This window comes from Anolis carolinensis, unplaced genomic scaffold (assembly GCF_035594765.1).
Source record: "Anolis carolinensis isolate JA03-04 unplaced genomic scaffold, rAnoCar3.1.pri scaffold_7, whole genome shotgun sequence".
Classification (NCBI taxonomy): domain Eukaryota; kingdom Metazoa; phylum Chordata; class Lepidosauria; order Squamata; family Dactyloidae; genus Anolis; species Anolis carolinensis.
In genome coordinates, this window is record NW_026943818.1 from 19,803,817 (window position 1) to 19,818,223 (window position 14,407).

The window sequence follows — 14,407 nt, forward strand, 5'->3', positions numbered from 1 at the left end:
AAAATCATTACGCATATTGTGTATAAAATTACCATCTATTTGACATTTCTAATATTATATCCCTTATCTTGAAATGCTCTAAAATAATCCGCAAGTCACCCATTCACTTTCGGATGGTTCCATATGCTCCCTATTTGGTTTTATATACAACTAGCTGTGCCCGGCCACGCGTTGCTGTGGCAAAGTGGTGGTGGTATTGGTTAAAAATTGTTTAATTTTTATTTGACGTTATTTGCAATTTTTTATTAATTTTATTGTAAGTTATATTTTTTTATTTATTATATTTTATTATTTTCTTGTATTATTTTTAGTTATTTTCTGTTATAGTATTTCATTGTATTAATTTTTATTGTTTTTTATTATTTTTTATTGGGTTGCTAGAAGACCAAGTTGGAGGAGCTTAGCCTTCTAACTGGCAGCAATTGGATAAAAGCAATTATTCCTCTCTCTCTAATTAGGACTTTATTTTTCTTTTCTTTTTGTTGTATCAACCTAGAGGCATGGACGATGGGTTGTGTTGTCAAATTTCGAGGTTGGAGGGCCTGTAGTTTTGTTGTTTTGTGGGTTGCCGTGATGCCATCACTCTTTTATATATATAGATATTATTACAAATATTGTATATAAATTTACTTTCATGCTGGGTCTATGAAACCTCAATTAATTTTGTATTTAAATCCCAACCTGTTGGCTTATAGAGAAGATGTATGCATGCAACACTAAGATGCCACCACAAGAGGGCAGTATATGGAAAGGATAATGTATTGACTTATAGATATGTATGTATGCAGTGTTGAGATGTGACCACAAGAGGGCAGTATATAGAAAGGATAATCTATTGGTTTATACATATGTATGATTGGGGCCACAAGAGGGCAGTATATAGAAAGGATAATGTATTGACTTATGTATGTATGCAGTGTTGAGATGTGACCACAAGAGGGCAGCATATAGAAAGGATAACCTATTGGCTTATACATATGTATGAATGGGGCCACAAGAGGGCAGTATATAGAAAGGCCAATGTATTGACTTATAGATATGTATGTATGCAGTGTTGAGATGTGACCACAAGAGGGCAGTATATAGAAAGGATAACCTATCAACTTATAGATATGTATGTATGCAGCTCTCAAGTGCAGCCACAAGAGGGCAGTATATAGAAAGGATTAGCTTCTAGTAAACAAAATGGACAAAAGTGTTTCCCAAGAGAAATATTTTATTGAACTGCTGTCCTTTGAGGGCCCTTCCAGCCCCATAAGGAAAAGACAGTAAATCCAGTGGTGTGTTTCTATTTACATTAGTCTTAGTTTATCGTCGTCACCCATTTTATTCAGGGTTGTATCACAGCGTAAACACTGAAAGTGGCAATGTAATTTGTTTTGCGCTTTTTGGTCCCCGTCTCCCAGCCTTTAGGGTTGGCCCCATCGATCCTTGGTGGAACAATACAGATATTGGCCTCTCATTGATCGCTGGGAGACTTCACGCAATGGCACCTCGGCAGAGTTTTGGCACGTCTTTGTAGGCACTTTTAAGGCATCGTAAAGGCAACGGCGGTGGATTATGGGACTTGCAGTCCAAGAAGAGGCACATGGGGGCCCTATGGCAAAACCACAGGACGAGGGAAATAAATAGGGCAGGGAAAAACATTGAGATCAGTGCAATCATAAAAAACAAAGGAAGGCTGCTTGGGAACTACAACTCCCATAATCCTTGGCTTGACAAAATTGATGGGATTTGTAGTCCCAAACGTAACAGGACTAGCAATTCCCATTGTGAGAAAGCCCTTAGTGTCTGCATCCTATCGGTTGGCCCTATTTTATATATATATCTCTGCTGGATGAAATATAAAATTAATTTGCGTGTGTGCAAATCTGTTGTTGTCGGGAGTCGCCACAGTATTCAGATCATCATTTGGAAAGGCAATGTGGGCACTTCTTTGGGATCTTTTTTGGGGAGGCAAATGTAACTCCCAGTTGATGGTGGATGATGGGAACTGCAGTACAGAGACAGTGGATCAGGCCTAATATTTTAAGGCGGTCTTAGATGAAAGAACAACGGAAATGAAGAACTGATGCGTGTTTTCGGTCACTACGATTTGGGATAGGATTCGGATCCAAACAAAGCCAGGTACCTGCTTTAGCATGACTGACTACAATTCCCATCATCCCAGACAGACTCCCAGCACAAACCAGGAGGTGATACTGCAAACAAAGGCCATTTGAGACCCAAAAAATACAATCCAAACCCAGTTCGTTTGAGCCTCATTTTCCCTCTAAGAAAAAGTCCGGCCAAATAATAATAATAGTAGTAGTAATAAAGCAGGGTCAACCGTGTGTTCCCAAAGCACCATCGTCCACCTTTCCCCATAATGCCCCAAATCGTGGGATTTCGCTTGGAATCTGGTCCAGAATTGGCTGTAATGTCCCTGTTTGTAGTATCGGGAATTTAACATCTTCAGCCTTAAAAGAATGAGGAAAAGAGACAGAGGATCAGTTGACAAGACCAGACGAGCTCCCGATGGATGATGGTTGTTTGGAAAAAAGGCAAAACGGACGATCTGGATTGACGGTGGTGAAGGTAAACAGTACGAGGCAAAGCGGAACCGTCCCCAAAGGGAATTGGATGTTGTGCGACGTGGTTGTGCATCCCGACGAACGGCGTCTAGGGATGAAGAAAAGGCAAAACGGACAACCTGGATCAACGGCGATGGAGGTAAACCGAAAACGCCTCCATCGCAAATCGGAAAGAAAGGCGAGGGAGGCGCTTCGTCCCCGGAGTTCCCAAAGCGACCCGGATGCCGTGCAATGTCGTGTTGAATCCGTGGCATCCGTGGACAATGGGCGTTCGGGGAAGAGGCGAAACGGACCATCTGGAAGGAGGGAAACTAAAACGCCTCCGTCGCGGATCGGAAAGTCCGAATCGGGGAGGGACGTCTCCCGGAGTTATCTCAATTTCGCAGCTTCTTGCGGCGTCCGGTGTCGATAGAGCCCGGCGGCTTTGCGGCAGATGAGGAAGAACCAGTAGAGCTGCGGGGCGATGAGGAGGGCGTTGGCCACGTTGCAGTGGAAGGGGATGCGGAAGGGCACCTTGTACACCGGGAGACCCACTTGCCGGGCGTAGGACCAGTACATGAAGGGGAACAGGGCGATGCGGCAGAGGAAGAAGGTCAGCAGGATGAGCAGCCCGTTGGCCTTGTGCAGCAGCGAGTCCTGCATCTGCAACTGCGGACGAGAGGGAGAGGAGGACACACAGCCTTAGTTAGTTAGTTAGAGGAAACCCAAGTCAGGCACTGGTTGGAGCTCTTATTATTGCTAGAATAATAATAATGGGGCCGGGCTGTGGCGCAGCTGGCTAGTAACCAGCTGCTATAAATCACTACTGACCGAGAGGTCATGAGTTCGAAGCCCGGGTCGGGTTAAGCCTCCGACCATTAAAAAAAAAAAAAGCCCCGGCTTGCTCTTGACCTATGCAGCCCCGAAAGACAGTTGCATCTGTCAAGTAGGGAAAATTTAGGTACGTTTTCTGCGGGAGGCTAATTTAACTAATTTACAACACCATAAAACTGCCAGCAAAACACGAGGAAAAGAATGAGGAAGAACAGCCACCAGTGGACGGTGAAGCAACAGCTCCCCCTGTGGCCAGACTCGTGAAGCTGGAAAAGATGTTAAATGCCTCTGTGTCTGTCTAAACTGAATGTTGTATGTCTGTTGGCATTGAATGTTTGCCATATATGTGTTCATTGTAATCCGCCCTGAGTCCCCTTTGGGGTGAGAAGGGCGGAATATAAATGCTGCAAATAAATAAATAAATAAATAAATAAATAAATAGAATAAGGTGTCTTATGCAACGGCCACATGAAAATCGGATCGTTTATGGAATGCTACCATGCCATAACCGAGTTCCAGAATACTGTCATTAATATTATTATTATGCCTGCCTCTCCTCAAGACTGGGTGTAACATATTTATGTCTGAGAATCTAATTATTATTATTATTTTATTATGACACAGCAAACAAGATCGATATGCTGGATTTCATATCACAAAATCACAAGTCGAACACTTCCCAAGTGTCTAGGACTGTGTGATGTATTATTATTATTGTTGTTGTTATTATTTTATTATGACACAGCAAACAAGATAGTTATGCTGGATTTCATATCACAAAATCACAAGTCGAACACTTCCCAAGTGTCTAGGACTGTGTGATGTATTATTATTATTGTTGTTGTTATTATTTTATTATGACACAGCAAACAAGATCGATATGCTGGATTTCATATCACAAAATCACAAGTCGAACACTTCCCAAGTGTCTAGGACTGTGTGATGTATTTTCGGATGATGTGCGCAGATCCCAGCAGGGTGGCCTTTTGCAGCTGGCAATCGTAATTTTGTCAATGTCTATTGTTTCCAAATGCCGGCTGAGATCTTTTGGCACGGCACCCAATGTGCCCATCACCACCGGGACCACCTGCACTGGTTTCTGCCAGAGTCTTTGAAGTTCAATCTTGAGGTCCTGATAGCGGCTGAGTTTTTCCTGTTGTTTTTCGTCAATGCGACTGTCACCTGGGATGGCAACATCAATGATCCAAACCTTTTTCTTTTCCACAACTGTGATGTCTGGTATGTTGTGTTATTATTACTGTTATTATTATTATTATGCCTATCTCTCCTCAAGACTGGGTGTAACATATTCATGTCTGAGAATCTAATAATAATAATAATTACTATCATCCGAAAATACATCACACAGTCCTAGACACTCGGGAAGTGTTTGACTTGTGATTTTGTGAAACGAAATCCAGCATATCTATCTTGTTTGCTGTGTCATACAATAATAATAATAATTATTATTATTATTATAAATAATAATAATAAACGAAATCCAGCATATCTATCTTGTTTGTTGTGTCATACAACAACAATAATAATAATAATAATAATAATAATAATAATAATAATAATAATAATAATAATGTATTATTGTTATTATTATGCCTGCCTCTCCTCAAAACTGGGTGCAACATATTCATGTCTGAGAATCTAATAATAATAATAAAAATGATAATAATAATAATAATAACAACAACATTATTATTTTGATATTTCCACTTCGTGACTTTTGTCTTGCTCTTTTTAAACTGTTTAGTGTGGATAAATGTTAGCTGCCTTGAGTCCCCATGGGGATAATAATATAATCTTGATATTATTATATTGATAATAGTATAGACCAGGGGTCCCCAAACTTTTGAAGCCGAGGGCCGGTCCACAATCTTTCAGACTGTTGAGGGGCCGAATTATCATTTGGAAAAAAAAATACAAACAAATTCCTGTGCACACTGCACATATCTTATTTGTAGTGCAACAACAACAACAACGAAAGAACAATACAATATTTAAAAATGAAAACAATTTTAACCAACATAAACCTATCAGGATTTCAATGGAAAGTGTGGGTCTGCTTCTAGCCAATGAGATAGTCAAGTTAATTAGGATTGTTGTTGCCTTCAAGTCATTTCAGACTTTGGCCAAGCCTAAGTCTAAAATTAATTATTTATTTACTGCATTTATTTACTACATTTATATCCCACCCTTCTCACCCCGAAGGGGACTCAGAGCAGCTGTATGTACATACAATATATTATATTATTAGCATAACACAATATTAGCATTATATATTACTATATTGAACTATACCTCTATACTATTATATTCTATGTAATATATAACATATAATTAATATTATTATATGGTATTACTATTAGTATTATATTGTATAACATAATATTATTATCAATATTATATGTATATACAATATATTATATTATTAAAACAGATATAAAATATTATATTATAAAACTGAGGGCGGGGGCCAGGTAAATGACCTTGGAGGGCCGCATCCGGCCCCCGGGCCTTAGTTTGGGGACCCCTGGTATAGACAATATAGATAATCTAGATAATTATATTTTTATTATTATATTATTATCTGGATTATTTATATTGTTATCTACATTGTCTCTATTATTATTGGATACACAAGCAAGATCACTATGCTGGCTTTTGTACTGGATCACACGCGGACACGTCCCAAGTGTCTAGGACTATGTGATGTATCGACAAATAATGTGTGCAGATCCGAACAGGGTCTGATGATGATGATGATTATTATTATTTCAATCTATCGCCTGTGGCATAGCTTCCATATAAATGTGGGCAAAGGGAATAAGTGCAGAGTGCATTTACCTGCATCAGGATCTTGCCCAGCGACACGAAGGGCGTGCTTAGCTCAGCGGTGAAAATGCAGCCGACGAAGAAGTCTCCCAGTTCGCCTCGGAGGTGCTGTGGAAAAGGAGGCAGAAAAGGCATGGGATCACAAGCAGCAATTTTTAATGCATCCCTTCTGTCTCTGTTCTATGTTATGGCATTGAATGTTTGCATTATATGTGTGCAATGTGATCCGTCCTGAGTCCCCTTCGGAAGAATATAAAGAAGGGCGGAATATAAATACTGCAAATAAATAAATAAATTGTGTCTTCTTCCTTACCACGGCCACCGGGGTGAGGACCACCAGGATGAAGAGGTGGTGGGTGACCATCAGCCGCTCCTTACGCAGGAAGGCCCCCAGGCTGGCCCAGGAGTGTTTGGGGGCCGCCTCCCCCCGCTCCTCGCTCTTGTGCCAATGGCAGAGGTACATGACGTAGATGTCGTAGGCCATGTAGGAGACCAGCACGCCCACGTACTCACGCGCCACCCAGTGCCTGCACAAGGAGAAGGAGTATCATTATTCATGACAATAATGACATATTATGATAACTATTGCGACTATGACTATACCATTCATCATTCACTGCACCCTCACAGTGATGTGGACCGGCTAGATCTGCCTAGAAGATCAGGGGGCAGAGGACTCTTACAAGTCAAACAAGCAGTCAAAGAAGAAGAACATGCCCTGGCAGAAGATGGAAAGCAAAGTGAAGAACCTGCTTTGATTGAAGTCAAAAATCAGAAACTCCTCAAAACGCAGCAGACAAAAAACCAGTACAAGAAAACCGCTCTACAAACTAGAACTGACAAAAAAACCAGTACAAGAAAACCGCACTACAAACTAGAGCTGACAGCTGGCACAACAAAACATTGCATAGAAAGTTCCTTGACAAAATTGAAGGAAAAGCTGATAAGGAGAAGACCTGACTATGGCTCACGAATGGGACCCTGAAGAAGGAGACAGAAGGCCTGATCCTTGCAGCCCAGGAGCAAGACATCAGAAAAACTATGTCTATTATTATTATTATTATTATTGTTATTGTTATTATTCTATTTTTTTGTATGACACAGCAAACAAGATAAGATAGATATGCTGGATTTCGTATCACAAAATCACAAGTCGAACACTTCCCAAGTGTCTAGGACTGTGTGATGTACAGTAGAGTCTCACTTATCCAACATAAATGGGCCGGCAGAAAGTTGGATAAGCGAATATGTTGGATAATAAGGAGAGATTAAGACAAAGCCTATTAAACATCAAATTATGATATGATTTTACAAATTAAGCACCAAAACATCATGTAATACATCCCATTTGACAGAAAAAGTAGTTCAATATGCAGTAATGTTAAGTTGTAATTACTGTATTTACAAATTTAGCACCAAAATATTGAAATGTATGTATTGAAAACACTGACTACAAAAATGCGTTGGATAATCCAGAACGTTGGATAAGCGAGTGTTGGATAAGTGAGACTCTACTGTATTTTCGGATGATGCTTGCAGATCCCAGTAGGGTGGCCTTTTGCAATTGGCAGATCGTAATTTTGTCAATGCCTATTGTTTCCAAATGCCGGCTGAGATCTTTTGGCACGGCACCCAGTGTGCCCATCACCACCGGGACCACCTGCACTGGTTTCTGCCAGAGTCTTTGCAGTTCAATCTTGAGGTCCTGATAGCGGCTGAGTTTTTCCTGTTGTTTTTCGTCAATGTGACTGTCACCTGAGATGGCGACATCAATGATCCAAACCTTTTTCCTTTCCACAACTGTGATGTCTGGTGTGTTGTGTTCCAGAACTTTGTCAGTCTGGATTTGGAAGTCCCACAGTATCTTTGCGTGCTCATTTTCCAATACTTTTGCAGGTTTGTGATCCCACCAGTTCTTTACTGCTGGGAGGTGGTAGTAATAATATCATCAAGTGCCTGGATGCCATCGGGATTTGTAGAATAATAATAATAGTAATAATAATTATTATTATTATCATAAATGGCAATCATGTGGAACTCCCTGCTACAGAATGGAAGTATCACAATAATATTTATATTATTATTATTATTATTAGTAGTAGTAGTAGTAGTAGTATTATCCATGGCTTTCTTTCTCCATTCTGCCTTGTGACACAGTGACTTCTTGCCTTCTTTCAACGGAAAACCAATGCGCTTCTGATGCAATATCTTTGGGGCCGACTGTTGCACAAAGAGAGCACATTTCTCTCTTTTTCCATTTGCAAAACTCAGAGAAAGGTCTGGAGCGGAAAGAGATAAAGTGCATTCCTTCATTCCACTCAAACCATGACTTGAGGCAAAGGATTTCCACGTAATGGAATGTTTTTATGGGGAATCAAGGTGCTTCCGGAGCCAGGTTTTATGGGTGACCTTCGGCATCGCTTCTTATATTTCCTCCTCGATTTTCAAGCAGCAAGCTCTAATTGTCCTGCCATCATCATCATCCTCATTTATTATTTATCATTATAAAATATAATTACTATCATTATTATTATCAGTTTACTATTATTATTCATTGTTTTTATCATTATATTATCTTTTTATTATTATACTATTATCATTTTATTTTATTTGTATGTATTATTATCATATTATTTATTATTATCATCATTATCTTTTTATTATACTATTATGAATATGAATATTTATTTTTATTATCATTGTAATTTGTACTGTGTGATTTTTATTATTTATCTTAGTTGTGTCATTATTATTTATAATTATTATTAGTTCTTATTATATTAATTAATTTTATTTATTTAAAATATTATTACAGTAGTGTCTCACTTATCCAAGCTAAAAGGGCCGGCAGAAGCTTGGATAAGTGAATATCTTGGATAATAAGGAGGGATTAAGGAAAAGCCTATTAAATATCAAATTAGGTTATGATTTGACAGAAAAAGTAGTTCAATACGCAGTAATGTTATGTTGTAATTACCGTATTTACAAATTTAGCACCAAAATATCACGATATATATATACAATATAATTTACAATAGGGCTGTTGTATGTCTTTCGGGCTGTGTGGCCATGTTCCAGAAGTATTCTCTCCTGACGTTTCGCCCACATCTATGGCAGGCATCCTCAGAGGTTGTGAGGTATATAATTTACAATAATATATAATAATTATAACATATTGTATATACATATAATATTCATAATATTATATTGTAATACAATATAATACTAATAATACAATATAATAATATTAATTATATATTATATTGTACATGTAATATTACTAATAATATTACAATATATTGATACTGTACAATATAGTAATTTATTACCAGTATTGTACTATTTTAATAATATAATATTGTATGTAAATTTAATTTGTAAGCCGCTCTGAGTCTCCTTCGGGGTGAGAAGGGTGGCATATAAATGTAGCAAATCATAAATAAATAAATATTGAAAACATTGACTACAAAAATGGCTTGGATAATCCAGAACCTTGGATAAGCGAGGCTTGGATAAGTGAGACTCTACTGTAGTGTTAATTCAACTACACTTAAAGGAATGCAATCCAAGTCCCTTCTGCAATCGGGTTCGAATCCCGATCACCTGGTTGCTATTTACCTCCCCTAATGAGAAAGATAATCAAATAATAATGATAAATAATATGAATAAAATAATACTTAGGATAATGAATAATAATGATGATGATAATTAATAATGGTATTAATTAATTAATTAATAATAAAGAAGAGCCCCTTACCTGCTGTACACCACGTCTTTGCAATTCAAAACCACCACGATCCCCGAAACGGTGGCCATAATGGCTTGGACGGAGGACACCAGCCTGGAAAGAAGAAGTGAACAAAAATGTCAACAAAGCCAGTGGTTTTTTTCCATTCAATATTACTGTATTATTAGTATGCAAGGCCGAGAAGAGGACTCTCCCCTTTCTGCCGATGGGAAGAGTCCCAAAGGCAAATGCACTTGAGCGGATGGAAGGGCAAGGTCACCTGCTCCGGGAGACAAGCCGAGTAAACACCTTTGAGTCAATAAAGGAATACAATCAACGTTGACAGGCAGCAATGATGTTGGCAATAAAAATGAAAGGCTCGGAAAGAAAGTGTATGTGTGCACGTGTGTATATATATATATATACCCCGAAGGGGGATCAGAGTGGCTTCCAAATGGTCCATGCCACAATAAACTTAAACATACAAAAATACAATATGCAATATAAAAATTATTGAAACCGTAACATATCAATACACTAAATAAAACATAGCACAAAGACCCAAAATCATAATCTAGGAGCCATTCCAATCATGTTACAATCACTTCATAGCTGCCTATTGCACAGTGCAAAAGCATGATGAGTGTGATGCTGCGGCGAAAAAGGCCGATGCCATCCCAGGCTGCGTCATGAGGAGGATAGTGTCTAGACCAGTGATGGTCAGCCTATGACACGTGTGTCAGTACTGACACGTCTAGCCATTTTTGCTGACACGCTGCCGCATGTGGCCAAATTTGGTGTGAATTGGTCCAGTGGTTTTGTAGTTTAATCCATGGGAATTATGCACATTACTTACATCTATATATATAAAAGGGTAATGAAATTTCGGCCTAGGACAAAACAACAAAACTACACATCCCAGAAACACTAAACTTGGCAACACAACCCCTCATCCATGCCTCTACGTTCATACAACAAAACGAAAAGAAAAATAAAGTCCTAATTAGAGGGAGAAGGAATAATTGTTTTTATCCAATTGCTTCCAGTTAGAAGGCTAAGCTCCACCCACTTGGTCTCCTAGCAACCCACTCAGTCCAGGGGACAGGCAGAGTTAGGCCTCACTTAGGCCTCTATCACACTGCCTATAAAATACAGATTATCAGATTTGAACTGGATTATATGGCAGTGACTCAAGGCCCTTCCACACAGCTATATAACCCATTTATAATCTTATATTATCCGCTTTGAACTGGATTATCTTGACTCCACACTGCCATATAATCCACTTCAGTGTGCATTTTATACAGCTGTGTAGAAGGGGCCTCACATAATCCAGTTCTAAGCAGATAATATAAGGCTATAAATATAATATATAATAACTAGCTGTGCCCGGCCACGCGTTGCTGTGGCAAAGTGGTGGTGGTATTGGTTAAAAATTGTTGTGTAATTTTTATTTGCAATTTTTTATTAATTTTATTGTAAGTTATATTTTTATTTATTATATTTTATTATTTTCTTGTATTATTTTTAGTTATTTTCTGTTATTATAGTATTGTATTGTATTAATTTTTAGTGTTTTTTATTGTTTTTTATTGGGTTGCAGGGAGACCAAGTTGGAGGAGCTTAGCCTTCTAACTGGCAGCAATTGGATAAAAGCAATCATTCCTCTTTCTCTAATTAGGATTTATTTTTCTTTTCTTTTTGTTGTATCAACCTAGAGGCGTGGATGATGGGTTGTGTTGTCAAATTTCAAGGTTGGGGGGCCTGTAGTTTTGTTGTTTTGTCCGCTGCCCTGATGCCTTCACTCTTTTATATATATAGATTACTGTGGTATAATAATACAGAACAATATAATCTCTAAAATCAGAACAGTAAATAAAGAACAACACTCTGAAAACGGGAATTCCAGACAGGAAACCATCAGGGCCAGCTAACACCTCCCAACAAAGGATTCCCCTAGGAATCCCAATTAGGACGACCCCACAGCAACGCGTGGCCGGGCACAGCTAGTACTGTATATACTCGAAGATAAGCTGAGTTTTTCAGCCCTTATTTATAAGATGAAAAAGCCTCCTCCGGCTTATATTTGGGTCAAGGTCAAGCCAGCAGCGGAGCACGATTCATCATCATCATCATTATTATTATTATTATTATTATTATTATTATTACTATTATTGCAAGAACATTTGAGTCCAAAGGGAGGGAAGGAAGGAAAAGAGAGCAACAGAAGGTGTGTATTTCTTTTTATTCCCAAGGAAACAAAAATGAGGTGGGCTTTTTTGGGAGCGGGAGAGAAGTTTTAAAAAGCCTTTTCTGGCTACTTTTAGGGTTTGTAAAAGAGAAAAAGAAAAGAGGTGGGAACAGGCAGGAGAAAAGAGGACAAAGTTGTTTTTAAGGGGACTTTGCTTGCATTTCTTCCTTGGGCAAACGCATGCCCCAAAGCTTCTAAATATTTATATAGATGTTCCCCCTACAAATACATTGATATATGAATTTTCCCCTCATATGTTTACAGGTCTTTGCAAATCCTATGTAAATATAGATAACTAGAGATTTCCATGTACCTGTATATCTGTTCCTATATGTATACATTAATTTTATATATGAATTTTACCCTCACTTGTTTGCAAGTGCAGAGGGAAAATGCGCGTGCGCACACACACATACACACACAGAGATGTCTAGATAGATATAAACATTGATAAATAGGGCTTGCAAATATTGCAGGAGGAAAATGCACATAGAGAGAGGATTTGCAAAGGTTTAAGGGGGAAATACACATGTGAAATTAGTATATATGATGATAGATCTATATTTAGCTCTGCATTGTTTATGTAGGCATTATATGTTTGCCTATTACTATGTTGGAAGCCGGCCTGAGTCCCCAGCAGGAGATAGATGGGGCAGGGTACAAATAAAGCTGTTGATGATGATTATTATTATAAAGTTATTGTTGCTTTTCCACTTACAGAGTTAGTTTACTGTTTTTCTTTGAAATACAGTAAATATTCAAAACATTTAACCCACTGATGCCTCAATTAATGTAATTTTATTGGTATCTAATTTTATTTTTGAAATTTACCAGTAGCTGCTGCGTTTCCCACCCTCGGCTTATACTGGAGTCAATAAGTTTTCCCAGTTTTTTGTGGGAAAATTAGGTGCCTCGGCTTATATTCGGGTCGGCTTATACTCGAGTATATACGGTATCACTACATTAAATAAAACATAGCACAAAGACCCCAAATCATAATCTAGGAGCCATTCCAATCATGTTACAATCACTTCATAGCTGCCTATTGCACCTGGCTACTCTCCAATCGCTTGGTTTGTAGATGTGATGACTCATGGGCCATGTAGTCCCGTTCCTAGTACTATTGTGGCAGATGAAGAGGACAACTTGGGTTTCCCACCGTTTCAGCCAGAATTGGAGCCCTTGCACCTGCAAGATGTTTGCCCACAAGAAGTCAGCCAAACAAGCCTTGAGCAGAAATCTCCCCCGTTTTCTCGCCGGGATAATTATAATCGAGATAGAGGCGCTAGGGAGGCGAATCGCAGAAGCGCCAGAATTGCTGCCAGACAATTAGCTGATTAAGCCTGTTTCCCTTGGGAAATCTTAAGGAGTCATGCATCTGGACACAGTATGGGTTTCACTTCTTGTTCCCCAGGGAAAGTGTTCCTTGGCGGGAAAACAAGATCCTATATAGGTGTTTAACCGCAAGGGAATCCTTGCGGAGTCAATTCGTCAGCTTCGGGAGTGAGATCGTGTGTGGACTGCGCTACTCCTGTTCTTGTTCCAACCCTGCCTTGTTTCCCCGGACCTTGCCACGGACCTTGCCACGGACCCTGTTCTCGTCTCTTGCTTCTTGTTGCCTTGAATCAAGCCTTGTTTGCCAAGAATCTATTTTGCTCTCCAGCCTTGTTGCCAAGCTCCATTGGACTAAAGGACCCTGTCATTTCCCCACACTTTGCTCGGCAAAGTGTGTGTTTCGGTTATTGGATTATAACTTTGGACTCTAATATCTCATATTGGACATTAATTTCCTGGACTATATTTGACCTTTCCTGAAAGGTCTGCTTCTGAACTTTATTCTTCACTTGTTTTTATTGACTTTTTATATTCCTTTAATAAAGATATTAGATAGAATCTGGTCTCTGCGCATGGTTATTGGTGCTCTGCAGCCTGGGTCTTGACAGTAGAGCAAAAGCGGAACGTGAGCCGAAAGTGTGATGCTGCAGCGAAAAAGGCTGATGCCATCCCAGGCTGCGTCAAGAGGAGGAGAGTGTCTAGACGGATGGCAGCCTTTTAATACAGTTTCTCTCAGCAAAGCTGCCCCAAAGGAGCGGCTCCCTTCTTCTTTGCACATTTTTGCAGGTCGAAACGTGGGAGGAAAGGGATGGGAGGAATCCGGCTCCGGCACCTGATCCGCCCTGGGATCACGCCTCATTT

At 39.2% G+C, this 14,407-nt stretch overlaps 1 protein-coding gene across 1 annotated transcript in view; it reads right to left on the reverse strand.

The window, feature by feature from the left end:
• Positions 1-1,198: 1,198 nt before the first annotated feature.
• Positions 1,199-14,407, reverse strand: part of tlcd3a (TLC domain containing 3A) — a 16,937-nt gene continuing 3,728 nt past the window's right edge. The window contains exons 2-5 of the mRNA XM_062960676.1: positions 9,991-10,074; positions 6,547-6,760; positions 6,246-6,341; positions 1,199-3,221 (exon numbers count right to left, since the gene is read on the reverse strand). Of these exons, the coding sequence (XP_062816746.1) occupies positions 2,943-3,221; positions 6,246-6,341; positions 6,547-6,760; positions 9,991-10,074 (673 nt within the window). The 3' untranslated portion in view covers positions 1,199-2,942. The remainder of the gene's footprint in view (positions 3,222-6,245; positions 6,342-6,546; positions 6,761-9,990; positions 10,075-14,407) is intronic.